The following is a 27,121-nucleotide window of genomic DNA, read 5'->3' as shown; positions in this document are numbered from 1 at the left end:
TAAGGTATTTACCTTATATATTAGCTAGACTACCTGGCCTAAGACCTTAGTTAGTTACAGTTAATATATATATATCCCTCTTAATAGCTAGATCCTTTGATGTAACGGTAATCCCTACCCTTGTCTTGGCTAGATAACCGATATATCCTTGCTCATCGTAAGCTAAGCACACGCCCTTGATGAATACGACTCCATAATCTGTATTGGTTGCTCTCTGACTTGATGAGTTTGCGGAGCCGACTTCTGCTACCGAGGAGGCTCAGCTGTCATTGTTGTGCCCCTTGGTTTTCGGGATGTCGCTGGTGAAGCTCAGGGACTTGTCGAGGGATTGGACAGGGGCATGAGGATCTCCACTTACGTATGACACGGACGGACGGCGTAACATCACAGCGCTTACTCTTTCATGCTTGATTAGTTGAGCAGAATTGGAAACAGAACTGGGTACATCCACTGTAGCTGACCGTGGAACTGGAAGTGCGGTTTTCTCGATCTTCTGTCGTCGAGATATCGGTATCTAGCAATCCCCACGCAAATTAAGTAACACTTCGCTCAAGCAAATTTGTACTCTGGTATAGGATAGACTGAAAGGACTTTGCAATTATAATGGTTCTGAGTAACCTCACCATTGGGGTGGTCTGCTGCGTAGTGGTAGCCATCGTTGCCTTGGTTACTAGAAAGCAGCCTGATGCAAGAGAGCCACCTTACGTCAAAGAGACCATTCCATACTTCAGTCACATCTACGGACTGTTGAAGCATGGCTTGCGATACTTTGATCTCGTCAGGCAAGTCTTGAATCACTCTCGTCGACTGTCGCTAACCTCATCAGCGCCCAACAACCGCATCCAATCTTCACCATTGACATGTCCGGCCAAAAGAACTACATCGTGACATCTCCAGAACTTGTGCAAGCTGTTCAGCGCAATACGACCTCTCTTTCATTCAGTCCAGCTATGATCCCGGCATTCCGTCGAATGATGGGTTTCGACGAGGCCGGTATTGAACTCATCTTTCGCGATGCTCACACTGAGAACGGCATGTATGGTGAGATTCATAGAGTCCAAAAGGCCTCGTTGCTCCCGGGTACGGAGTCTCTTGATGAACTATGCACGCTCATTCGTGCCAAACTGCTCAATATCGTCAATAAACTTTCTTCAAGCCAGACAATTGATCTTTATGCATGGGTTCAGGATCTGTTCATGAGAACAAACAACTCTGCCTGTTTTGGCGAGAAGGACCCCTTCACTCTTGACCCATCACTCAACTGGACATTTTGGTAGGAAGCCTGGACTCAATTGCAGGAATTTTCACTAACATTAATAGGGCCTGGGAAGCTAATATCAAAGTACTCCTCCTGGGAGTCCCTTGGTTCTTGAGCCCCAAGAAGCACTCCACAGCACAGAGAACTCGCAAAGAGCTCGTCGATGCATTCTTGAAGTATCTCAACGACAGCGGTCTGGATACTGCTTGCTCATTCATTAAGGAACTTTCGGGGCTGGGCATCCGGCGAGGTTTGAGTAATGAGAATAATGCTCGTGCTCTACTTGGCAGCATCCTTGCGATTGTTGGAAACACCATCCCTACGACATTCTGGCTGTTGATATCGATCTTCTCCAGGCCGGATTTGTTGAAAGAGATTCGATCAGAGATTGAAGCTACCCTTGAAGATTCTTTGTCACGGACAATATCTCTCGACTACACTACTATTCGTGAGAAGTGCCCAGTCTTCATGTCAACTTACGATGAAGTCCTCCGAATGACTAGTGGCATCGCGACAGTGCGGTACACTAATGAAGACACTCTCATCCAGGATCGCTGGCTCTTGAAGAAAGGCGCTCAAGTCCAGATGCCAACAGCTTTCATCCACGTTGATCCAACGACCTGGGGTACGGATGCGGACGTCTTTGACCACACGAGATTCCTCAAGTCCATGGTCCTCACCAAGGAGCAGAAGACCCGAAGAGCTGCCGCGTTCAGGCCATTTGGCGGTGATAACACTCTCTGCCCTGGTCGTCACTTTGCATCCTATGAGGTCCTGACCTTTGTCGGAAGTGTTCTGCTGGGTTTTGACATGACGCCCACTACAGATTCATTCATAGTTCCACCGATGGATAGATCAAAGCTCCCTTTGACGTCTCTCAAGCCGGCTGGGGATATCAAGGTAAATCTGTTGAGGAGGCCTGGTTGGGGAGAAATGGAGTTCAGATAATTGACACGTCGCGAATTATTGAAACAAATATTATTTGGAATAAATCGTGAAATGATTTTCATATTGGATCTTCTGATGCTGATGATTGAATCTTGGCCTCTTGGAGAGAACCTGTTTCCAGCGAGCCTCCTTGGCATAGGCTACTCACAGTGAGGTGACGGTTCGCCTGGATTATCGATATTCAAGCCATAGTGCTATGAGATGTCTTCAGTCGTACACAAGTCCGAATCATGAATATAGCCTGAATTCCTTACTATACCAACAACGGCCTCCCAATGTTGAGACGAGTAACTCTAGGACCCGGTTGAGAAAGAAACATATCAGCACAGAGAACTTAGGAAAAGAAACATGGTCTGCCATAGCAACACCGTAATTCTCAGTCTGTCTTGCATTCTTTTTTTAGAGTCCCCATCGTCCAGCATAAAGGTGCGGTTCCTAAACTTTGCGTTGGAATGGCATGGGCATAGAAGAGTCCAAGTCTCCAGCATTGAAAATAACCGCCATCGTCATCTGATTGTTTCTTCTTTCTATCAGTTGCGTTCATCCCAGATATATTGATTTTAATGCAGATCGACCTGTGTCAAGGGGTTTGAATGTCAGGACGTTCACCCTGCCCTAAAGCGTCGTTGGAAAAGCATCCGGCGAGCCTAAGAAGAGGTCTTCATCGTCTTATAGGCTAAAGATAAGGGAGTAAGGTTGTGGGTAAAGAGGCTTCCGCACAAAGGTAAAGAACACCAATAAACACATACGGGCAAGATACTCATTGCCCTTGCTGTTGCCTAGGAGGCTAAAGGTAAGAATAGGGTCGTTAAAGAGAAGTTCTTAACCCTAGGATGACCAATCCACTCCCCTTAGGTCGAAAGAGCTAACGTTAGTGGAGGAGTCATGGCCACATTTTTCGGGAACTACCTCTCTCAGCTGTCGATTGAGCTCTTCGTACTCAGCTTCGAGGAAGTAATCCGCACTAGAATCCATTGTAGGTGTAGTTTTCGGTCCCGCGCTGGCAACTAAAGCCGGCTTGCGATTTTCCAACAGGGTCGATATGAGTTCTCACGGTCTTGAGCTGTGAAACAATACTAACTGTTAGGTCATTCATGTGGCCATTCAAGTGCCCCGGGAGAGTACTTGCTGATGATAGAACCACTTCAGCCGACTTAATCTCCCTTCCGTTCTCACACGATCTTGTCAGGCCACAAGAAGCCGAAGAAGTATACTCCAGGGTACAAGATTATCAACAGTGATTTGCTTGATCTGGGGAGCCCTTGTGTGACTTGACTTTTAGAAATAACGCATAAAGATCCATGCCTCATGTTCTTAAAAGGGCTCAATAGGCGTTTGTTCGGGACTGGTCCATTACCGCTGTCAATCACGGGCAGTCAGTTCTTCTCCGCTGTTGCCCGAAACCACTTCATAACAAGCTGACGTGGTGAATCTCTGCCCGCCCTAGATCTGGAGTCCGTTTCGTAAATACGGCTCGAACAAGAGAGGAGAAGAACTCTATACTCTCGTCTGAGGATTCGTCGATCCATAAGATCTTGGATAAATTTCCATTTCACTAAGCAACATAGTCAAGAGCTAGCTGTGTTTTACCTAACCCTAATATCCCGCGAGGAGCCACCCCTTCTCATTCATGTTTACTTTCAAGACATCCTATCATCTTCACAATCCTAGCTTCTCTCCCAAAGAAACGGTCTGCAGTTGGTGAAAGGTCACATAGAAGGGTACCGCAAATCCTTTGCTTTGCTACATTTATTGTACCTACTAGCAGACGTACTACGGTGAGACAAGTTGCTTACCAGAGCTTGACGCTGCTTTACCCGGGCCTAACTTATAGACTACCGCTTTCGCATAGGCTGCGGCCATGGCAACAGCATAAGGCTGCCATTCCTTATTCTTGTAGTAGTTAGCATAGTCGCAAACACCGCTAATTACACTAACAGGTATACGATTCATTGTCCCTGTAGCTACCATCTCTAAACTGGACACTCTATAACGATCTCTTGTCTCATTGCGCTTAAGAGTGCTTTCTATTATCTTGTCCCTAGATCCAATAGAAACGTACTATATGCGAGTTCGCCTGTTAGTACGCCACTGCATCCTCTGGACGGGTCTATTACTATCATTGTCGATATCATAGAAGATATCCTTTTCCTGGCCAGGATCCGCAAATGTTCCTTTAAAGTGTTCTCTGTCTTTGACACTATCGTAAAATGGGAGAAAGATATTATTATTATCCAGAGCTATGAGCTTAATGCTGCTAATAGCTGATCTGACGACTGTTTCTATATTTGCCAGGACTTAGCCAGATCTAAGAGGCTGAAAGCCCTTTATTGTCTCTTTCCCTAAATTGTACGCAACTACTCCTATACTGTCTCCTTCAGATAATCCAATAAGGGCATTGGTAAGCCGTATATTGATTGGCGGTGTCTTTTGTGAATTTAGGAGGCCTGCCGTAACTCTAACGAGAAGACTGAACTAGAGGTTAGTGAAGAACTTTTTGATTTAGCCAGCAAGGGTAGCAGCTAAACCGGTTCTATATTCTTAGCTGGCTGGCAAGGTTACTATGACTATATTATGACTATTGATGTTACCTGCCGAGAAGATATAGTTATCGCCTCGATTAATAGTGAATCTTCTATCGTGGCGATTGTTAAGTATATGAAGAGCTGCCTGAGCCTTGATTTCCAATGGAGCAATCCATGCTATAGTATACAGCGCAGGATCAAGTTCTTTCATATTGTGTCAGACTTATCGACCCGATTGATAGAGGTTGGTGATGAATATGGATAGTAGACTTGTGATGGGCAAGCTTGAGAAGCAGCTCGGTGAAAGGTCCATGTTCCCCGCGTTTATGCGGCGTCCTGACAGGCAGCCCTATCTGGACTTCTCAACCCTTGGCTTCGCATATGACCAATGAGATCTTCAATTGCATGCGGCTTACTAGGATGGAAAGTGACAGCACGTGATTCTCTTGCCTGGGAATCAACTCAGGCATACCGAAGAGGATGCTTATGAAGTGGGTTTGATTCAATCAGAATTTCAGAATACAAACCCCTCGGGGAGCAAGAAAACATCGTAACTTGATATAGGGTGTCTAAATAAACTCAGCAAAAGGTATTCTAGGTCTGTACTAAATTTATCCTAAACTTATGATAAGTTACCTAAGTCTTTTTTCACTCAAGATCAAGGTCCTAAGTTTTCTTTCCTCCCCTAGAGACCCTAGCAAAAGTGACCAGAAGGATGAAGCGAGATGCGGCCAGGGGCAGAGTCAGCTGCACCTTCAATTGGATGGCTAGGCGCCGGACCGAGTAAGCCCGAATAAAAGACAAGAGGCAACAGGGAGGGGAAGTCGACAGCCTCGTCATCTCAACTCAAACACTGTCATTCCAGATCTTGCTTGGAAATGGACTCTAGCCACTATTACTGCCTTCGCGAGCCGGCGCACGAAATACGGCTGCTCGATCCTCTCCCGGCAAGTGCTTCCGGGGACCTAAATGGCCGTGTACGAAGATTTGGCATAGACAGTGCGCCTGCATTTGTTTCTGTTTCGCATGTCTGGGGAGACAAGAAAGCAGACCGGGCTATGTCCCTTGAGTCAGGCTGTGGAGTAAAGAACCTAACGATTTCTCTCAATCTGGAGTCCTTTCTCGTCAACATGCTCTGTCATACACCTGAAACCCTGCCGCAAATCTGGGAATCCAATGAGAGGCTATCGATGTGGATTGACATGATCTGCATCGATCAGCTGGACAATAATGAGAAGGCGTTGCAGATTCCCCTGATGCGAGATATCTACTCAAGAGCGAGGTCAGTGGTTGTGTGGATTCATGAATACGACAGCTATTTGCGCTATGCATTTCAGCATTTGCGTCGACTCAGTTCACATCAGCCGGACGAAGAGATCCCGTTTGACCCTATGGGCTGGGATGCGATTCGACGCCTGCTTGGTTGCGAGTGGTTTCATCGACGATGGGTGATTCAAGAATCCGTGCTTCCAAAGACGGCCATCTTTCTTTGCGGGTCAGACTCAATTTCCATGGATAATCTGTTTCGGGGCATCGACATGGCTGTGAAGTCGCTACTTGCACGGCCACGACCGATGAAAAAGCTCAAGCGCGGTAACACGGGCGAAGTACGGCCTATCAGGGTGCTGAGAGAACTCAGGCAGGCACTAGAAACAGATCAGAATCAGTTTGGTCTTTTCTGGCTGATGGAGCATCTCCGTTTTACCCGCGCAACCTTTGCTCACGATCAAGTCTATTCGTTACTGGGTGTTTGCAACCCCCAAGAGGCTGCTGCAACTTCAGTTCGATATGACCTCGAGCCCGAAGAGGTTTACAAGCGTTCAGCCATCCTACATGCAGATATACATGGCAACTTGGAGTTTCTGGGTCTCTGTGCGCCTGAGCAGCGTGATACCCTCTGCTCTGGATCACCTGGAAACCCAGTCTTGCGTCCGTTCGCAGGCCCGTCTTGGGTACCAAACTGGCACTCACAGAGGCTGAGGCGCTGTTTAGGTCTTAGCCATATCAACCACGAGGAGAGCTTTTTTAATGCCTCTGAAGCAATTCCTTTCGACCCTTCATTTGAGGGAGAGCAGTTAACGGTCTCAGGAGTCTTGATTGATAGGATCAGTTCAATAGCTGATTTCTGTCCTCGCGATAGAGCACCTGACTTCTCGGATGCCAACTCAAAACTGTACCAGCAGTATCTGGATTTCTGGCTGACTCCAGTGGATGAACCTGCACCGTATTCAGATGCTGTCAGTCGGGCAGAAGCCTTCATCCGAACTTTGAGTTTAGATGGCATTTACCTGGAGCCCGTACCCTCGCCTGATGATATTCCAACAATTTTCTACAACTGGTGCAGTGGCTCAACATTGTGTAAGCGGCTAGAAACGTACGGGTTCAAGCCCAAAAGGAGTGGAACTGGACCCGGACAAAAGGCATTTATCAGAATGAAGCGTCTGGTATCCTGGGATCCATTCGTCACTTCCAAGGGCTACATTGGCCTTGGCCGGGAGGGTGCTGCGATTGGGGATGAAGTTTGGCTCACCGGGGGCTGCAGTACCCCTGTTCTATTGTCCCCTAGCACGGAGGGTCCGCTCAGATATGAAGTGAAGGGGGAAGTTTTTCTTGATGGGTTCATGTTTAAGGGGCAACTTGGGGAATCAATCCACCAGGACTCGAAAATTGAGCGAATTGTTCTCGTATAGCGAATGATGGATAGCTGCCAGAATGAAACTCAGATTTGGGCATACTTTCAGTAACATAAAATTTCAAGGCCTGAAGATGGAAGAGATAGCTTGTTATTTGATCAAATTCAGAAGCGTCCTGATGCAATGGTGTATTTCTAGGATAAGCTCAAATGGCTATTTCACCACGAAGAGCTTATAATAACCTGTCCTTCTCGACTGGCAACAGCTTATGATCCTCCAACTTAAAATTTAAACTTCTCAGACTGCCTTATAATCCCCCGTTGGTACTCACTCTCTAGCAATTACTCAACTTACTTGTCTATGGAGAGCATGGTTTTCATGCAGTGCGTCAAGGTATTTCTATCAGCCAATAGTTTACTGCTGAATTAAAGACTACACAAGCACAGTTACACTTTCCCGACGGTCTTTAGTGTGAAAGTCAAACGTATAACATCTTTAGATGTATGGCAATCACAGAAATACGAACTGATCCAAATTTGAGGCATATATCAAATCTAGTTCTCCGTACTTTACCCACAAACAAATGACTCGAATTCATTCTCTCACTAGCTTCCCACGGATTCTCGGCATCTAGCTTGACTAAGTGTTTTATAATGCATGCGTAATCCATTATTCAGGAGTGACATTCAAGTCATCACCGAGATCGCCGCAGTCAGCGCGCCGCAATAAACCCCGCTTTTGCCGCATATCGTCTCCTCAGATAGTATAAAGCTTATGTCTCACCTCTTCAACTACATTTCGGTACCTCCATTACTTCATCTTAGATATCACCAATCAACAACATGGCTGAACAACGACCCCCTTTTCCTCCTTATACCAGAGAGTCTGCACGCGTAAAAGTCAAAGCGGCTCAAGATGGATGGAACACTCAGTAAGATCCCTCCACTCGGAAGCAAGCTTCTGACTCACATTCTCTTGAAGGGATCCAGCAAAGGTCAAGATGGCCTACACACCTGACTCAATCTGGCGCAATCGCGATACTTTCGTCAAGGGCCGTGACCAGATTGAGAAATTCTTGACGGACAAATGGAGTCGGGAGCATGACTACAAATTGCGCAAGGAGCTCTTTGCTTTTGATGACAATAAGGTGAGTCACATTTCTCAGATGAAGCTCAAGCATCAAAATTCTCTTGAGTTTTCTGTATGGTCTCATTTTGACGCTCGCAGATCGCCGTGCAGTTCTGGTATGAGTTCCGTGATGATGATGGGCAGTGGTGGCGATGCTATGGACTTGAGGACTGGACCTTTGATGAGAATGGCTTGATGAAGAAGAGGCAGATGAGCGGAAATAATGTCAAGATCAGTGAGGAGGATCGCTGGTTCAAGGACGGCGTTGACGTCAACACTGTCGAGATTGGACCAGAGCACTGGTAGTCGCTCTTCTGACTCTGCTTGCGGGTCCCCGGCTGAGGCATTAACAATTAATAGAAATCTCCAATTCATCTCTTTTTCGCTGAATGATAGTCTAAATTTCATTTCTTGCATAACGTCTATCACCGCTGCGGTAGAGTTAGGGTGAGCAGAGTTTGATAATGATAAGACATCACACACAGATAGTCCTTGATATCCAATTGAGGCAGTTGACATCCAATCACTAGTCGGGAATCTGTTTTGTTCTGGGAGGGGGTTGTTTCGGTGGGTTTGACAAGGGGCCGAGGGATGAAACGTAGGATCGACCAAGGTCTTGCATAGACGATCTTGAAACACGGCTAGGGGCAGGGGCATCATTCGATATTTATTCCCCATATGTATATATGTAACTACCTTCTTCATACTTTGTCGCAGACATCAACAGCATCACCAAAATACACTCTTCAAATAGGTCATAATGAGAAGACCTAATTCCATCCACCTGGTCCTTTTCATGGCCTCGGCAGTCACCGCAGCCGATTCTACATGTGCTGTATGAAATTCATCATCCTGTGATTCTCTAATACTGACGACGCGACAGATTGACTGCTTCCAAGGCCTCATCACAAATGGTCCTCCCGCTGGGTGTAAAGAGGCGACGAACTATCTCTGCTTCTGCACAATGCCTACCCTGCAAGACAATTTTGTTCAATGTGCCGACAAGACTTGCGCCGATGACAAGGACGGGGCCATGACGTGGGCAAATGAGCTTTGCTTGAGTAAGTGCAGCGACTCATTGATGGAGACCATGCTGACGAAATTCAGAACTTGGAAAGCCTATTGATCTCGGAGGCTCTGAGGGATCCCCCAAGACTGATGAGACGACGGCTGTCGAGGCCCCAACTACCAGCGCCAATGGCGAGGTGAAGCCGACCACTGAGGCTGGAAAGACGACTGATGAGGTGCCAACTACGACTACAGATGTCAAGACAGAATCCAAGATTGCGGAGACGTCAAGCGACAAGACCTCCGAGGTAACTTCTGAGTCATCAGCTGATGAAACAACCGCAACCTCGATCAAGACAACAGTCAGCAAACCGAAAGAAACAAACGACGCATCGAGCAGTGCAGCTGAAGCGACGGCTGATCAGACTAGCGATGACTCTGTTGTCACGATTACCGGAACTGCCGATACCGCTACTACAACTCCGTCTCCGACCGACGGTTCCAACATCGCCAACTCTGCAGGCCCCAACTTCTACGCTGCTGTTGGTGTTGCTGCCGCGTTTTGGCAGTTACTGTAAAAGTGCACCGCTTGGTACAATTCCTTAGCATATTTTCACTGGTACATAGATGAATAGAAGCCCTTGCGTTGATCGCAATCATTTCCCCAAAGCAATCAATCTAGAGCCGCATTCATGAAACATTCCGTGTTTGGCCTCGGAAAGGATTTTACGATCATTGGTCAATTCCTCAAGTAAATCATCCAATCTCGTTCCGCAAAATGCCATGAAAATGAAAGGATTCTCAGCTCAAGAAACAATTGGTAGAGCTTGGACATTTGGTTTAAATTACATGTTTGACACCAATGTTTTGAAACGCATTACGGGGCGGATTTCATGCACGGCGATCACCCGTTTTCCCAGCTGGTGTTTCAGCTTGTGATTCCCCAAATCGAACACGTGAGAATATTTTGAGGCCATTTAATTGGAATTGTAACGTTTCCTCAAGATACATGTTAGTCCCTACTTAATTGGCTGTTCAATTAGTCAAGACTTCACACGGCAGACAAGTCCTGCATGACGTTCTCAGCCCATCCTTTCGACAGTTCATTGTATTCATCACAAAACTTGCTACCGTACATAAAGATAAACGCTGTAAGTCAGGTCATGCGCGTGACCTTACGGCTGCTCCCTACAGGCAAATTCCAGAGCAATCATTGCCTCCCTTCTTAGCATCGCAGTCATCCGACGGATTATCATAGCAGTACAGACCCTTGGGACACTTCTCTCCGATGATTCCGCCGCATGTGTGCGGTTTGTTGGGCGCACAGATACCAGGCTTGTCACAAGCCATGCCGCAGTCACCAGGAGTCCGAGGGTCATCAACGCAGTGAGTGCCCTTCTTGCAGGGCGGAGGAGGCGTGGCGCGGAAGCCTCCACAGGTTTGATATTCGTTCTTGAAGTAACACATGCCTGAGCATTTGTTGATGTCTTTGCAGTTGGCAAGAATTGGCTTGCAGGTGGTGTCTTCAGGACACGGTGCGATCTTGCGACCGCATTCTCGGCCTGAGGATTGAGAGGCGGCTGCGAGGCCGATGGAAGCGGCAATGAGGATATTCTGAAACAACATTGTGAAGTAATGGTAAGAGTGAAGTTGATGATCAATCAATATTCTTGCGGGGAAGTCGGCAGTTATAAGTTTCTAAATAAGCTTAATCAATTCAAATCAGCCTAGCATAGGATTGATCCGTTCTTCACCCGCTTTACTTAACCGTGATTACAGTACCACGAGGAATGAACGCCACCTCGTATAACTACTTTCAATAGTACAAGCCATGACGCAGTACCATCATCACTGCCCTTGAGAAAACCTCAGCTGAAAAGGAATGCCTAGTGGTGATCCATACCGAAGAGCTGATTTGCCAATTTTAGAGCACGCGGTTTCAGGGCAAGACGCCTCATTTTGGGCCGCTTTGCGCTATGATCTGCAAGGACCATTCCAGACCCGCCCATTTTTACGTTGAGCTTGACGCTGTATGCAGGAGAAGATGTAAATACGTAATAGATTCTCTGAGCTGAAAAGTTGATTGAAAGGAGGCATGGGATCGATGCAACAGTCAGCTGATGGCTCGTCGGGAAGGATACCGTCTTGACACATCAGGTCAGCTTACTGGCTTTTCTAAAGAGACAATGCGGTAGTAATAAATGCCACCTATTGGGCCAACTTTCCGTTTAATACCGCTGTAAAATTACGGAGGATCGGACGACAAAGCCGATAGTCCGATGCCACCTGAGATCCTCGACAACAAGAGTGAAACACTACATGCTGAGAAACTGTCCAAAGATTACACAAGGAGCCACAAACACATCACAATTTCTTTCTATTCATCTATTCCATCAACAGAACCCTTTTACATTATATGCCTTCTGCTACCATAGGCCTGCTAGTGAGCTTCGAAGTGTTCTGACTCCAGTGGTAAGATCTCGAGGTCTCTTCCAAGGTCTATCTTAAGAGAAAGAAAATATGGGCTTATTCCTTCCCTGTACAAGATACAAGAGGCTGGTGCCTGATTATTGCGAGAATCACTTTTCCCCATTCTTCGTGCTTGTTGCCTAAAGTCTATTAGAGAATCAAGGTTCTGCCAATCCCCTGGCTCGTTATATCTTGTTTTGATATGATAAGCTTTGCCAGGTTTACCAAAACCTATAAAACCAGCCAGTAGGAAGACGGTGAGCACAAATGAGCTCTTTTTGCCTTGGCTTCCGAAGCTTTTTGACATTGGCATTAGCCAGTATGCGGGCTGGGTCGGGGCTAAATTGAATGCAGACATCCTTCCCCTTGAGATGGAGATTAGTGGCACAAGCAGTGCAATAGTTTTCACATAAGGCTAAATGTCGAGGGGCTTTCTTTTGCCAAATGTCGATGATTTTATCCCAAGGTTTCTTTGAGAAGATCCCCGGCGCGTCGGGAGGAGAGGATTGGCATGCCGCAGCAGCAACTGTTGTCTGAGTCCAGGGGTAATCGCTCGAATTTGCGGTTGAGCCACTCCGGCGTATTTTAGTCATTCGGAAGTCTCCAGTCTCTCTCCTTCGCCAGGCTTCTGAGCGATAGCACTAGATCGACTTCTCTTCCGCCTCAGAAATTTGACGAAGTACTTCTACGCCGTGATACGTTGCTCTTTTTATCGTGAGCATTGCGGTATCGCAAGAGAGGTTGATGGCGAGTTCGTCGAAGCTCGAGCTTCCGTTGCGTTTCGAAGGTTCTCAAGTAGTTTGCGAGCGAATCGTCGAGTTTGCCAGCAGTTTTCCCGGTAGAGGTGTGCATCTGGCTTGTTGTGGCATTTGGGTTAGTCTTCGCAGACTCGCACATCTTGACGAGCGGTGTTTCTTTGCGTTATAATAGCGACAATGCGCTTTTTACGAGCTCCTGTATTCTCTAGTGGTGAAGTTTGTTGAAAATAATTTGGACTGCCACCGAGGTTCCAGAGAGTGGCAGGGACTCTCTCGGCTCCTTCGCAGGCACTTCCGACGTCCTTTTTATCGACACCAGACCATTTACCCGGCCAATGTCTCTGTTCTCCAAGAATATCTACAAGGTTAACCTCAAAATAAAGACATGATATGCTCAGTCTATTGATCTCTAGCCCATCGTGCAAAGCCGTAGTCATAAGAATAGCAGATTGTGACTCCTTTGTGGCAATTCTTAGTTCAGAGTGGCAACCGAGAGTTGAGCACATTGAGCAGCATTTAGGACGTAGTCACGAAGATCCAAAATGAGCACTGCTCTTCGGCATCAACTTTGCCAGTACTTCACTCTGTACCCTCTCTGCAGCATGGTCCCGTAAGCTTGTCGGCAGTGTAATCCATCCTGCATCCGTCCACATAGCGATTAAATGGGTGGCTGCCTCCTTACTGACGCCTATGAGAAGGTGCAATAGCCTTATAAGGTCTGGTATCCAAGATCTAATGTCTGGCGACGGTTCACCATGCGCGCCGTGGCCTGGCGGTCACGGTGAACATGTTTTTTTCCTCTCATGTCTTGGGATAAAACTCTATTTTACCGTTCCCAAGTTCGAAAACAGAACCACCATGTCGCCAGTTTGTCGTAACACAATCGTCGCAGTCAATCGGGTTATAGGTCGAATGGCGCCGTAAGTGATTATTTTGCGACGCTTCAAAACCGTAGACAAATGGTCACGGTAGGCATGTCTTTTCTTCTCTTTTTCGCCTTGGGCCTTGAGATGAAACTCTGTTTCATGGTTCTTCAGTCTGAGAACCATACTATTGCTGTTACTCTGCCGTACTTGGTGTCACGAATTCATATATAGGTGGAGTTATGTAGTACCCCTCTGTCTGGCGACGCTTCACCATGCACTGCTGTGGCCTGGCGGTCACAGCGCATGTTTTTTTTTTTCTTTTGTAACTTTTTATCTCCCTTTCAAATGAGCTCCATCCTCAGACCTTCTGTTCGAGTCCCGCCTATATCTCTATATCTAATTCTTCTACACGCACCAATTGCTGAACAGTGAACATGCATTTCTGTTCAATGCTTGAAAGGCCAACGATAGTCTATTAGTCTTATAGTGTAGTTACTTAAGAGCAGTAATAGGCCATTATTTTGCTTGTGTAAGCACTTCACGTTTTGCTAGTGACCCAGTACTCCTTGTACTTTATTATTTCATTGCCATTTCACCAAGCATGCCGCTTCGGTGGAGACATGCAGTCGGAGTGGTGCCCGCTAGAGCCGTCTTCCGCCCGCGCTTGGCGATCTTCCCCACGATGTGAGTCACGTGAAACCCGAAGATATCCAGCCCACCATTTTTTCTTCGACCACCTCTGAACTCACTCCCTTTTCATTTCTCAACTTGCCATCTGACGAAATTTGCTCAGAGTTTTGTCGCGCGTAATGAACACCACTGCGCTGCTAGTCCTATAAGCCACATGTGGCCCATCACCCGCGCCCTTCTCCGTTCCTTCCCCTGATGTCGCTCGTTTTCCCAGCTCTCAACGCAGGAAGGAGCAGATACCACAACGAAACAAAGCGCGCTCCACCGCCTTCCCACGGTATGATTGTCCATACCTTTATAAACCAAAAACGCAGACATCCTTTCAACAATTACCGGAGCGGTGGCTGGGTGGTTAAAGCATGGTGAAGCGTTAGCCAGACGTCGACACCAAAGTCCGCCGGTTCGACTCCGGTCCGTTCTGTCTGGGTGGGAGTTGCAGACACGGTAATTGTCCCCTGGGACCACTCAGGGGTAAACCTGTTCGCTCAGCGTTCAGGGGGGATTAGTAGGCACGCCCAGTGCTTTGCGAACCTTTTTTTGCTGTGAATGGCTTCAGAAAGGGCGCAACCACAAGCAGAGGGTTCCCCCTTTTTGTTCTTGTGTAATTGACAAAAGTGATGTTGAATGGCTTGAGATATGGTCAGTCTGATTTTGGAACCCCTAATTGCCAAGTTGCGTTGTCGTGGCGCTGTTCTTTGACTCGATCCTCAATACCCCTAAATCTGGGTGATGCGGTTGATGCGACAAACCAGATGCCATGGAGAACACATGCTTCCCCAACGTTTCGAAAATTCAAAAATTCGCTTCAAATGCTTCTCAGGTAGTCAATCTCAATCATAGAAACGTCAAATAAGACATGAACCCACCGTAGATCGAGTTATGGATGCTACAAGTTTCGTCCCTGGAACTACAGCCTACCAGCTTGGAACTCGACATGTTCCCAGCCAACTGCTCTCATGCCGCCACTTCAGGCTACAAGGGAAACCCTTTTATGCTTCAATCATCAGAATCGGCGCATACTCATGCTCATGCTCACTCAGCTGAGGCTGCGAAAAGACCACAGAATCATCAACATACACCATGAAGATTAATAAGCCAAATGATGCAGTTAACTTGGGGGTGACCGTGGCCTATAAGGTTATACTTTAGGCTGCAAACACAGATAATGGATGACAACATGATATCTTTTTTCTCGATATAAGCTTTTACTCATAAGCCTTCACGAGAACTCCAGTGTATTGCAAAGGAAGAGATCAAGAGGTATATAAAGGACATGACCTCGAGTTAGTGATACAGTTTAAAAAACACGAGGTCTAATCTCCAAGATATAGTCGTTTATATACTAGACTACACTAAAACAACTTATACTAGACTATTGGACGACCGCGTCTATTCTAAGCGCAACCCCAATCTCCCCATCACCATCCCCACCCTCAACCGCGCCAAAGCCAAGCCAATCCCTCGTAAACAAATACGTCCAGGCCTATCAGATCGAATGCGATCCCGACCATCCGGGTCAATAGTTCCATTTCTGCACATCAATGACGTCTGTGGTAGTAGTCAGCACTAGCTAGTCCATTCATCTTCCATCCACGGAACACACGGCTCCAATTAACTTTCGGTAGTCAGCACGATGCAGCCTCACTGAGGGGAACATATAACATCTCACCATGCCCACTTCTTCTCAGACCAATTGTCTATACTCAATTTCTTATAATGGCGCTTTTAAAGCCTCTTGTCCTTTTGGGACTACTGCAGTTTGTTAACGCTGCGGCCACGAAAACTTCTGCCCCGAAGATAAGCTGGGGATGTCCGACTGGAATTCCAGCTGGTGTTGATTGTGGAAGTATCAAGGTCCCTCTTGCGTACCAGAGCGGTAATTCTACGTCTGCCAAGGGAGATGATACAGTTGATTTGGTTTTCACGCGCTTGAACCATACTGGCATAGGCGAGAAACGTGGTATTCTGTTCTTCAACACTGGTGGACCTGGGGCATCTGGTGCCGTCACGGTCGCTGGATCACCATACGTCCGGCAGCTCTCTTTCTCAGTTGAACTTCGAAATGCCTATGATATCATCGGCCTTGATCCCCGTGGTGTTGGCGTAAGCAGTCCTGTGAGATGCGATCCCAAGGTCTTCAACAAAAGGGTCAAGACTTTCGTTACTACGGATAAAGAGTACGCTGCGTTATTCAACTACAGTCGAAGCGTGGGTGAGAGCTGTGCTAAACTCACTGGTCCTCTCATCAAACATCTCGATTCCGTCCATGTTGCAAAGGACCATGAAATCGTGCGCAAAGCTCTGGGTTCTGAAAAGTTCAACTATCTTGGCCTCTCATACGGTACACTCCTCGGTGCAACATACGCATCTCTATTCCCCAAATCCGTGGGTCGTATGGCTCTCGACGCAAACGTGGACCACTCCCAGTCCGAGATAGCAACTCTCCTCGCAGAAGCAACCGCCTACGAGACAGTCCTCGACCAATTCTTCAAATGGTGTGATAGGAACTCAACATGCGCGCTTCACGGGAAGAATGCCAGCCGCGTCTGGGATGAAACCCTCGCTCGCGCTGATTCCAAAGCCATTCCTGCACCTGGTTGCAAGGGGACATGTCGCTCTGACGTGACCGGTGAAGAAATTCGATACAACGCACAAGAGTTTCTTAGCTTTGTTGATCTGAACCTTGGGGGCGGGTCTAGCTGGGTCGGTCTCGGAAATGCTATTCTTCAAGCCAGCAAAGGAAACGCCACTGCGCTGTCGACATCAACTCCCAATGATACAATTGTCGATGATCCGAGTGGTTCTCCATATAGTTACCTTGCCATCGGATGTCAAGATTGGTTGCACAAGTCCAAGACGTCAGTAGACTTGCGCCAGAAGCTCACCAACGCGGTGACGTTTGCGCCAAGAACAAGGGGTGCCACGCAGACGTATTACTATGAGAGTACATGCATCGGCTGGCCTGCACCGTTGACAAATCCACAAGGACCTTTGGCAGCTGGTATCAAGAACGCCCCTACTATTCTGATTGCGGCTTCGGTGTATGATCCTGAGACGAGTCTTACCTGGGCTGAGGGGGTGAGAGAGCAGTTGACGCGTAGAGTGAGTATTACGAGGAATGGAGCTGGGCATACGAGTCACTACCTTAAGGGTGATACTAGGAAGGCTATTGACAGATATTTGGCCACTGGAAAGCTGCCTAAAGATGGTACAGTTTACAAGACTTGAGTTTCAGGCAACGTCTGAACAGCTTTGATGTATTGGTCAGATGGTATTAATAATGATGGATCTGTGGTGATCGGATGTATTTAATTCTGACATATCTCTTCAGCACCATATTTCTACATATCTATCGTGATATACAGATACATGCAGCAACTGTGTGACGACTGAGATCAACAATGTCCCGCCTATGCTTTTGTGTATTCAGGCAAGATGCAAGTGCCTCTACTTGAGGCTGTTGCTATTAATAGCACCGAAGACTGCATGTCCGCGACGTACGTATGTCGTTAGTCAAACTGCCCCCCAGACGAACTGGGCTAACCTGGGGGAGCCCTCCCTGCATCAGATCGCCCATCTAGCTCCTTAGTTCAGCCCTACAGACTGGCGTCATCCTTGAGGGCGCTACAGTGAACTCTTGAAAGGCCGTCACAGTACGGAGTAAAAGTTTCACTTTGTCGCCACGGTCATGTCCCTCGACACAGAAGCGAGGGACCGAGCCGAGGTTCGTAGCACAAAGAAAATCCTTCGCAATATCTTCATTTCCAATCTCCGAGCGCATTTCAAAGCACGTATCACATCTTTGTAATGGAACCAGAAAATCTCAATCCGTGTAACAGAGGATCCACAGTCCGGCCTCGGTATCCCACCAACTCCGAGAAAAGCGGGTTTCAACTTTTCGCCGGCGCCGATGTGATTACGTGAGCGGCTGATGTGATCGCGTCGCACAGCGAGCAAATAGCTTCACTTATAAGTCGGGAGGGTTGCCCCAAGCCATTCCCTATACAGTCCCATCCATCAGATATCATCTTACACACCATCAATATGACAAAGTTCAAGGTTACAGTTACTTCCGACACCGTCTGCCCTTGGTGCTATGTCGGTCGCAGACAGCTCCAGGCTGCCCAGCGTCTGTGGGAGCAGAAGTACCCCGACTCAAACGACACTTTCGACATCAGCTACAAGCCCTTCCAGCTAGCGCCTGATTGGGCCCGAGGTCCTGCGTCGAGCATCTCCAAAGAAAAGTTTTACCTTGAGAAATTTGGAAGAGACCGCGTCGTCAAGATGCACCAACATTTGAAGGGTGTCGGAGAGTCCCTGGGAATCGACTTCAAGTTCGGAGGACAGACAGGAAACTCGAGAGATTCGCACCGACTAGTACAGCTTGCCAAGAAGCATGGCCAGGATGCCGAGAGCAAGGCGCTCGATGGTCTTTTCGCTGCGTACTTTGAGAAGAACGACGACATTACCAGCTACGACACTTTGAGAAACGTGGCTGTCGAAGCAGGAATCCCCGAGGATGAGTTCCAGAAGGCTATTGTGGATAGCGACCAGGGTGGCCCAGAGGTTGACAAGCTCGCGGGCGAGGCACGATACAGTGGTGTCAGTGGTGTACCCGACTTTGTTCTTCAGGACCGGTTCCGACTCAGTGGCGCCAACGATCCGTCGACATTTGTGAGCGTTTGGGAGAAGATCAAGGCGGCTGAGCTGTGATCGGATTGATCATTGGAGGGGATCAGATCAATCGCTTGGGGTGGTCAGATTGAAACAAGACCTCTGTGCGCTTCTCGAGAACGTCGTTCCAGAGGTGTTGGCCTTGAAAGCCAGGGACATAGAATAGTAATCCGATTTCCTGACTCGTCCACCAACTAGCCCTGTCCATATTGCCTGAGCCCAGTACTAGATACTCGTCGTCAACTAAAGTCATCTTGAAGTGACTAACGACAGGTTCGTCTTCTTGGTCGCGTCTGGCGTCGAGCTGCTTGTAATAGAAGATCTCCAGCTTGCCCGGTGTAGGCGATTGTGCTTCGGGATCCGATGATCGTGGCTGATTGACAAGAGCATTGTATCGCTGTATAAACTTGCGCAAACACCAGGATGTCGTTGTGCCAGCCGTGACTAGCTGCTCGATCAGCATCATACCCTTGCTGGTTCTGATCTGAACATCGACTCCACGCGCGAGCGCATCCAACAGACTCTCCACGACCGGCCACGAGGTGACGTTCGGTGTGAGGATGGTGATCCGGCGCTGTGCGTTGCTGAACAGTGTAAGTAGTGCTGCATTCAGAGGCGTCATTGGCGGATTTGTCTGCGATAGGAATGGGAAGAAGGAAAAGCGAGGGTTCCGATGATGCGGTGAAGGGAGAAAGATGGTCGGAACTATGCCACTGGCTGGGAAGTCAATGGACTGCGTTGCCGACGCTTCACTGTTGGCCTGTAGTTGATTTGGCGCTCTTTGATCGATTTGCAAATCTACTTGCGAGCAAGATGGTCGTGGAGGTTCATCATTGTGACCCCAAACCCGATCATAAAAGGCCAAAAGACGGTCAACAATGGCACCCTCGACCTCGACGCAACCTTCGAACCATCGCTCCCAGCTGACGTTACAGCTTGGGACCCAGGCCCTCTTTCCGTCGACGATCACAAACTTGGGGTGCATAACGCTTAGTGGTGTGAAGAAGATGCTCTTGACAGTAAGGTCGATATTGGCATTCTGCAGCAATTGCTGGTCGGGGAGGCCCAGCTTGAACCATTTCGATGCATCGTAGACATATCCCTCTCGAGATGCAGGGTGGAAGAGCTTCTGGAACAGTCCAAATGATGAGAAGCCTATTGTAACACGCAGAGGTTCCTTGACGTTGGCTTCAATACGCGCCGTCGCAAGCTTCTCGAATGTGTCGCGGATGGCGTCCAGAGATGGTGAAGCAGCCCAGTAACAGGTGACCAATTGAACCGAGTGTTTGGCGCTGAGAATTGCTGGTAGAAGAGCGCGCGTGTATATAGAGTGGCCTGTTCCAACGTATAATGTCTTGGGTGAACTGGTGGTGATGAGGGAGTCGATATTATTGACGTAGTAGCTTGGAAAGTCATCTTGTTGCTCGTCGCGTCGCGATTGAAGGAGCTCTTTCCATGGCCGGACAAATGATTGCGGGAACTCTGTTGCTTCCGCCATTATAATTACTTTTTATTAAGAGATAGAGTTAATTATGTTGTGTTAAGGTTAAGTTATAATATAAACGGGAAGAGGTGAAGATGAGATGAGAAGGTTGGCGGCCTAGGAAGAGAAAACTTAGGACCTCTATCCTAAGTGACAGAATAACTTAGGTAGTTTAGCCTAAGATTAGGAGACTCTCTACAGAATTTATTTTGGCATCCTCTTCTAAAGTCTTATGTTTTCTTGCTGCTTGAGGGGCGCAGCTGATGACGCGGAGAACTTCGGCGATGCCAAGCAATCCACTTTATACAAGGTTGAAGACTCCGGGGGAACTATCCAGTAGAGCTAGATTTGAGGTACAACTGTGATCAAAACGTGAATAACGGTCTAGCTAACAAAGATGTAAGTAAAATAGTGTGTAGAGTTCAATGGTTCAAAGTTGACGCGCTGTTCCGCAACTTTCAGTGGGTTCATTCACCGGTTCCAACGGGATACAGCGTTAATCAATGTGCAGCAAACACATGCCAGCACGACAAACAGCGCAGTAAAGATAAAATCTACTGAAACCAACAAAAATACATCGTTAAGCAAACGACATTCATTCAATTGACACTCATCTCTATGACCCGCGGCTTTAGTAATCTCCACGACTCGCTCACCGCCTTCAAGCTCCCTGGCAGAATCCCCCACCACGGACCGACACCTCCTATCTTCCCATGGCGCTCCAACAGACTTTCCATCACCCAAACCCAATCACCCTCAAATCGCGACCATGTTGTCAGGCGTTCTGGTCTTCAATCAAAAGGGCGAGAACCTTATCTTCCGCGCCTTCCGGAACGACTGTCGTCCTCGCCTCGCAGACGTCTTTCGCATCCAGGTCATCTCCAACGCCCAAGTCCGATCACCAATCCTCACCCTTGGAAGCACAACGTTCAGCCATGTCAAGCATGAGAATATCTACCTGGTCGCTATCACAAAGAGCAATGCCAATGCTGCTCTCGTGTTTGAGTTTCTCTACAGGCTGATTCAGCTCGGCAAGGGTTACTTTGGAAAGTTTGATGAGGAGGCTGTCAAGAATAACTTTGTCTTGGTATATGAGCTCCTAGACGGTATGTTTTTCTACGGCCATCCTGCAATGCAACGGCGCTGACGTTCTTAGAAATTATCGACTTTGGATACCCTCAAAATACAGAAACCGACACCCTCAAGATGTACATCACCACCGAAGGCGTCAAGTCCGAGGCCCGCTCCGAAAACACCTCCAAGATCACGATGCAAGCCACCGGAGCCCTCTCCTGGCGCAAAGCAGACGTAAAGTACCGTAAGAATGAGGCTTTCGTCGACGTGATCGAGGACGTCAACCTGCTCATGTCTGCCACCGGCGCTGTCCTGCGCGCAGACGTTACGGGCCAGATTATTATGCGCGCTTACCTTTCCGGCACGCCCGAGTGTAAATTTGGCCTCAACGATCGTCTACTTCTCGATAACGACGGCTTGCTGAGCCTCCCGAGCGGAAATAAGATGGGTACAAAGGCGACAAAAGCAGCTGCTGGTAGTGTCACTCTTGAGGATTGTCAATTCCACCAGTGTGTTAAGCTGGGTAAATTCGACGCCGACCGTATCATTAGCTTTGTTCCTCCCGATGGCGAATTCGAGCTTATGCGATACCGCGCCACTGAGAACGTCAACCTTCCTTTCAAAGTGCACGCCATCGTCAACGAAGTCGGTCGATCAAAGGTGGAATACAGTATCGGTGTCAAGGCCAACTTCGGCTCCAAGCTCTTCGCCACAAACGTCGTCGTCAAGATCCCCACGCCTCTGAACACCGCAAAGATCACCGAGCGCTGCACGCAGGGCAAGGCCAAGTACGAGCCTAGCGAGAACAACATCGTGTGGAAGATTGGTCGCTTCACCGGTCAGAGCGAGTACGTCCTCAGCGCCGAGGCTATCTTGACAAGCATGACGAACCAGCGCGCGTGGAGTCGGCCACCGCTGAGCATGAACTTTAGCTTGCTCATGTTTACGAGTTCGGGACTGTTGGTACGATATCTCAAGGTGTTTGAGAAGAGTAATTATTCGAGCGTCAAGTGGGTGCGGTACATGACGAGAGCAGGATCATACGAAATAAGGTGAGTTCTCCTATCCTGATTGACAAAACACAGCTGACAGGACAGATTTTAAATGCATATAAGTGGTAGAACATGTACGGCGTTATGGTATATCCCGGCAAAAGTCGAGCGGGCGGTTTCTTTAGCATCAAACCATTATCCTATTTCTGTCCCTTCGTGATCACTCATCCTCAACTACCAAGACTCTGACACCTTGAAACTTTCCTCTATCTTCGCCCTCCTGTTGACTCTTGATCGCAGTATCGATCAAGCTTGCGAAGATGTACGATGGATGTTCCTCCTCCCATCCCAGCGCCGAAAGGTTCCGCGCTTCGACGTAGCGTCTCGAAAATGCATGCACGATATCCCCAGGTCTCTCCTGATCATCCGTATTCTTCGTCCGCAGACCTTTCCAAAGAGCATCTGGTCTGCGTATCTCGCTCATCTTGACGTTCTGTCTACTGCACTGTTTACACCTCCCTGTGCACTCATCCACAAGGTACAACACCTCCAGGCCCTTCTGGATCGTGCAAGCGAAGAATGCAACCTCTTCAAGCCCTAGCTCGCCGTACAACCCTGTCGCCCACGTTTCGGAAACGTCGATTGCGACCTTGTTCGCATTCTGTAATGCCGTGGCTATTTCCGGTGACCATTGGTTCTCGAGGATGTCTTTGATTGGCGGTGGTACGAGGAGCGTTTCCGTAGCGAGGTCGTTGTGGTCGGATGGCTCCTCTCGAAAGCGAAGCATGAGAACGTCGGATGCAGGGATGGAGACCTTTTGAGCTCTGCCGGGGAGTTGGATCTCGTTCATATCTTGTCTTGCTTCTAATTCCCTGACGGTTTGTTCGGCGAGACGGCTGATCAGCCTCGATGTGGCTGTTGCATGGTACACACTTGGGTCGAATGCGGCCTTTGACCTGACGTTCTCGAGTCGGTCGAGGAATACCATCTTTTTGTAGTTGTTGAGCTTGGCTTCTCCTGCTTTGTCCTTCCTCTGCGTCTCGAAAGCTCTTCCAGCACGCTCGTCGCCCTTCCATGAAGGAAAGCAAACGTCAAAGATGTGCATAGCTGGTCCGGGGTGCGTGTAAGTCTGCCATATCTTCATCTGCAACTCCAGCGGGAGATTTCCAAAGTGTTTGAAAGACATTTCGACGCACAACTATGCAAAGCTTGCGGGGAGCAATTGTCTTCATTCATCCTCCGTAGTAACATCTCGTTCTTTTTGTATTTGGTGGTGTTCTGACCACCAACCGGGATATATCACGTCAGCCAGTCTCAGCGCTAACAGAGTAGATGATATGAATGGGCAGTAATATATTAAGGCTGATCTGAGATTTTGAGTCTTGACAAATGAAGCCGTCAAATACAAATACTGTACGAAAATATTACGTGTGCCGAGGATATTTGTGTTTGGTACCCTACACACTGAGACACAGATGTTGGATCGTGAGATGAGATGTCAGCAACTTCAATCTTATCAGCGCTTAATACCAAGTGTGTTGGTGACACGTATTTGTATTGTGTCGCTCTTGGCTGCTCCGTCATCACAACGTATCGCAGTACTGTCAAGATCTGAGGGGCCTGGGAATGTCGCAGCAGCCTTGTTCCTGTCACTCGTCTCCAGAGTGATCAAGCTACGTTCCTCTTCTTCGAATGACCGAGTTTGTGCTTCCTCCTCGTACTTCGAACGTTGTGTAAGTCGTCCAGCCATGCCTCCTACACCTTGAATATGCAGGTGAGATCGATACAGCCCACGAGTGATGGCCCTCCGGGGCGTAGACCTCCAGGTCCTTGAAAGCTGCTGAGGCTGTCGACAGACCTTAACTGGCTTTGTATGTTCCACCGGCCCTTATTATTGGTGTTTCGACTAACTTGATCGTCTTCTATCTCTGATTCAACCTTATTTGCCTCGTGTCAAGTGGTGATTTCCTTGACTCCAGGCCAAAGTAACACCCTCAATCAGTCTTTCGTAAGTTCCATATTGGTCCTCAGGATCGGCAAGGTTCGTTTGAAGTCGACTGCTCAACGCTTGGGAGTATAGGAGTGACTGTGCAGCAATATTCGGGGACCAAGTCATAGCTACTGAGACATCGCGTGTCTCTGACTTATCAGGATGTAGCAGTAGAGACGGCGAGTGAGTGTTCTTAACACCTTCCTGATCCGGTCTGCCAACGTCTCAAGTACCCGGATGTGTTAGTCAACATAGACGGCGCGAGGTCTGCAGGACGAGCTCGTGAATGCGTTTGCGACTTGCCAAATACATCACTCAGAGAATGCTCCGAGGATTATGAACTTGTGCGTTTGATCTTGTAGTCGATCTTTCTCCAGCTCTACTGATTGTCAAGGCCAGAGTCGACTGCTTCCTGCCAGTGTCAATACCTCGAATGACGACAAATTTGTTGACAAGTTCTATCAGCCTCTGAGGAACAGAGAAGCTGTCGGGAGGCACAGCGGTACTGGAGCGGTAGTTGTAGAATATCCTTGTCTCGATGATCAGACTTCGCTTGGACGTCCTCGGGGAGCCGGAGGTGGGATCCGGTGGACTCCAGTGGGAGGGTGTTGCAGAGGATCGCTCGCAGTAGCATATAGAGTGATAATATCCTTGTATGGTGGATAAATAGCTCTTACGGCGCTGTCAGGGAGCTATGTTTCCATGATGTTTGAGCTTGTGTAAGGATGTGGTGTTGAGACAACCTGTTGCAACGTGGTCGGAGGAACTCAGCCATTGGCGAACATCAGACCATTCCTCGGAACCTCGAGTATCCTCAGATAACTAATCACGATCCTACGATCCTCGGAATCGCGTGGTTGGTGTTCTAGAATTGCGGTTGTATCGTGGCCATGAGGCTGGATGTGATACAGACGGTAGCAATATTCAGCCTCAGCAACTAGCTCTGCGCCCTTAATCCAACTCGCCCATAAGTAACATTCACTGATCACCGATACTATCTTTATGCCTTCCTGTTATCATTGCGTGATCCTTTCGCATAGACCTCGTATAGGACTACACTTCTGAACTCCGATCTAGACCAGACACTTAGCAAGACAAACGTCATAAGGCATGCAACTCCATTTTTTATATTCTCCGACGGATGTTTAGTCTCGATATATAAGCGCTGACTAGTTAACCCTTCTATCTATCTGCCAAAACAGTTCCGCACCCCCGAGGCGATATATCTCCCAGCCGCGGAATAATGGCCTCAAAGACAAGACCCTGACCACACCTATATCGGCATTCGATCTGCTTGATTGGCCGTGTCTTCGGCTATAAACCCACGCTGATACAGAAATTCCCGTGCCCCAACCAACATGTTCAGGGCAACACAACCACGAGAAAGCCATGTGTTTAGTGAGACCTGAGTAAGCCCCCCCAGACTCCAGAGCATCTGGGTCTTGCTAGCTTCCGCCCAAAGCTACGACTTTAAACGAATCTTGCTTTTCCGCGGGATATAGTTACATCGGCTGTTAATTAACCCGCCAGGAATCGTACCATTCTGAAATAATAAGTCAAGGGTTGGAGGAGCAATCGCTCCTGGTGGATGGTAAAGCCGAGAAATGTTAAACGCCACGAGATTTCCACGAGGATCGCCGTGTGAAACTAGCCAATTTAATTTAGTTAGTGGTCGTGTCACTCTTGGGCATCAACGGGGTCATTTCCTCGATAAGGTAGAGTTGATCACTCCTATTTGCGGAAAACCCTCGCGTCTAACTCTCAACGCCGAACAAACTGGGCCGTTAGCCTCGCTTACAGCTCTCATGAATTAAGATTCGTCGCACCATTACTGTCTAAGCAATGTTCCACCGTTCGCCGGAAGGCATTCCCTCTGGTCTCATTGGTTGTGCTGGCCAGTGCTGAAAAACAGTGCCATGCCTCCTTCAGCCCTATGGGTTGGGTTGGGTTAGGTTGGTGGTTCTGTATTAGCGACGGTCGGGACCCTGCAGTTTGGCCTGGCTCGTGATACGATTGAGTAAAGCATAAAGAGGCCCTCTCGTCTCTGTTTGAGTTTGTCTGGGGTTGAGTGTTGTTAGGCATTAAGTGGTTCATCAATCAGTCGTCCACTGTTTGCACGTGTTGATAGCAGTCCGTCCTTGGCCGTGTTTCTTATACATAAGACTTCCATCTTCCTCAATGGATGGCCTTCTGTTATGCTCTTCTATTATTACTCATCTGATCGAAACATTACTGGTCACATCGATCACGCATACATCTCATCTAGGCCTGCATATCCTTTCTTGTCTTGACCAATAACGGCCTACATAGACTGTGATATTATTCACCAGCACCTCGCTCCCAAGTCCAGCCTGATCTTGCTCTGCTCTGCTCTGCTCTGCACTGCACTGCTCTACAGATCACGTCACCTTGCTTCTTCCAGCAACACCCACTCTCGCCTCCCGATCACGCAGCCAGATCTCTTCTACTCGATCGTATTCCTTAGCAGCTGAAGCACCCTCCCGAGACATACATACATGTGTACCACAGACAATGTGTATCGCCCACTACCTCCACTACCACCATGTGCCCCCGTGTTCCCGCCCAATAGGCCTGAACTACTACTACTCGTATTGCGCGGCTGCT

The 27,121-nt window shown here is 48.2% G+C and overlaps 10 protein-coding genes across 10 annotated transcripts; 7 read left to right on the top strand and 3 right to left on the bottom strand.

Moving 5' to 3' along the window:
• Positions 1-860: 860 nt before the first annotated feature.
• Positions 861-2,206, top strand: FSUBG_10925 (cholesterol 7-alpha-monooxygenase; the record flags this gene model as incomplete). The annotated part of the gene is made up of 2 exons (XM_036675554.1): positions 861-1,273; positions 1,321-2,206. 2 exons carry the CDS (start codon positions 861-863, stop codon positions 2,204-2,206), a joined length of 1,299 nt encoding a protein of 432 aa, XP_036533624.1.
• Positions 2,207-5,861: 3,655 nt separating this feature from the next.
• On the top strand, positions 5,862-7,421 carry FSUBG_10924 (het-6OR heterokaryon incompatibility (het-6OR allele); the record flags this gene model as incomplete). Its single annotated transcript, XM_036675553.1, has 1 exon — positions 5,862-7,421. The coding sequence occupies one exon, from the start codon at positions 5,862-5,864 to the stop codon at positions 7,419-7,421; it is 1,560 nt and encodes a 519-aa protein (XP_036533623.1).
• An 858-nt stretch (positions 7,422-8,279) lies between these two features.
• On the top strand, positions 8,280-8,798 carry FSUBG_10923 (alcohol dehydrogenase; the record flags this gene model as incomplete). Its single annotated transcript, XM_036675552.1, has 3 exons — positions 8,280-8,295; positions 8,354-8,511; positions 8,592-8,798. 3 exons carry the CDS (start codon positions 8,280-8,282, stop codon positions 8,796-8,798), a joined length of 381 nt encoding a protein of 126 aa, XP_036533622.1.
• A 454-nt stretch (positions 8,799-9,252) lies between these two features.
• On the top strand, positions 9,253-10,078 carry FSUBG_10922 (uncharacterized protein; the record flags this gene model as incomplete). The annotated part of the gene is made up of 3 exons (XM_036675551.1): positions 9,253-9,327; positions 9,376-9,553; positions 9,600-10,078. 3 exons carry the CDS (start codon positions 9,253-9,255, stop codon positions 10,076-10,078), a joined length of 732 nt encoding a protein of 243 aa, XP_036533621.1.
• A 610-nt stretch (positions 10,079-10,688) lies between these two features.
• FSUBG_10921 (Kazal domain protein) lies at positions 10,689-11,126 on the bottom strand (the record flags this gene model as incomplete). The annotated part of the gene is made up of 1 exon (XM_036675550.1): positions 10,689-11,126. The coding sequence occupies one exon, from the start codon at positions 11,124-11,126 to the stop codon at positions 10,689-10,691; it is 438 nt and encodes a 145-aa protein (XP_036533620.1).
• Positions 11,127-15,999: 4,873 nt separating this feature from the next.
• FSUBG_10920 (tripeptidyl aminopeptidase) lies at positions 16,000-17,511 on the top strand (the record flags this gene model as incomplete). Its single annotated transcript, XM_036675549.1, has 1 exon — positions 16,000-17,511. The coding sequence occupies one exon, from the start codon at positions 16,000-16,002 to the stop codon at positions 17,509-17,511; it is 1,512 nt and encodes a 503-aa protein (XP_036533619.1).
• An 816-nt stretch (positions 17,512-18,327) lies between these two features.
• FSUBG_10919 (DSBA-like thioredoxin domain protein) lies at positions 18,328-18,996 on the top strand (the record flags this gene model as incomplete). Its single annotated transcript, XM_036675547.1, has 1 exon — positions 18,328-18,996. One exon carries the CDS (start codon positions 18,328-18,330, stop codon positions 18,994-18,996), a length of 669 nt encoding a protein of 222 aa, XP_036533618.1.
• Positions 18,997-19,018: 22 nt separating this feature from the next.
• On the bottom strand, positions 19,019-20,455 carry FSUBG_10918 (phospholipase d; the record flags this gene model as incomplete). Its single annotated transcript, XM_036675546.1, has 1 exon — positions 19,019-20,455. One exon carries the CDS (start codon positions 20,453-20,455, stop codon positions 19,019-19,021), a length of 1,437 nt encoding a protein of 478 aa, XP_036533617.1.
• A 754-nt stretch (positions 20,456-21,209) lies between these two features.
• On the top strand, positions 21,210-22,570 carry FSUBG_10917 (clathrin-associated adaptor complex medium chain; the record flags this gene model as incomplete). The annotated part of the gene is made up of 2 exons (XM_036675545.1): positions 21,210-21,546; positions 21,597-22,570. 2 exons carry the CDS (start codon positions 21,210-21,212, stop codon positions 22,568-22,570), a joined length of 1,311 nt encoding a protein of 436 aa, XP_036533616.1.
• A 156-nt stretch (positions 22,571-22,726) lies between these two features.
• On the bottom strand, positions 22,727-23,692 carry FSUBG_10916 (multicopper oxidase; the record flags this gene model as incomplete). The annotated part of the gene is made up of 1 exon (XM_036675544.1): positions 22,727-23,692. The coding sequence occupies one exon, from the start codon at positions 23,690-23,692 to the stop codon at positions 22,727-22,729; it is 966 nt and encodes a 321-aa protein (XP_036533615.1).
• Between the last annotated feature and the right edge of the window lie 3,429 nt (positions 23,693-27,121).

Source organism: Fusarium subglutinans, assembly GCF_013396075.1.
Source record: "Fusarium subglutinans strain NRRL 66333 chromosome Unknown NRRL66333_c0000195, whole genome shotgun sequence".
NCBI lineage: Eukaryota > Fungi > Ascomycota > Sordariomycetes > Hypocreales > Nectriaceae > Fusarium > Fusarium subglutinans.
The sequence above is the reverse complement of the archived record's forward strand: the minus strand, read 5'-3'. Positions and strand labels throughout refer to the sequence as shown.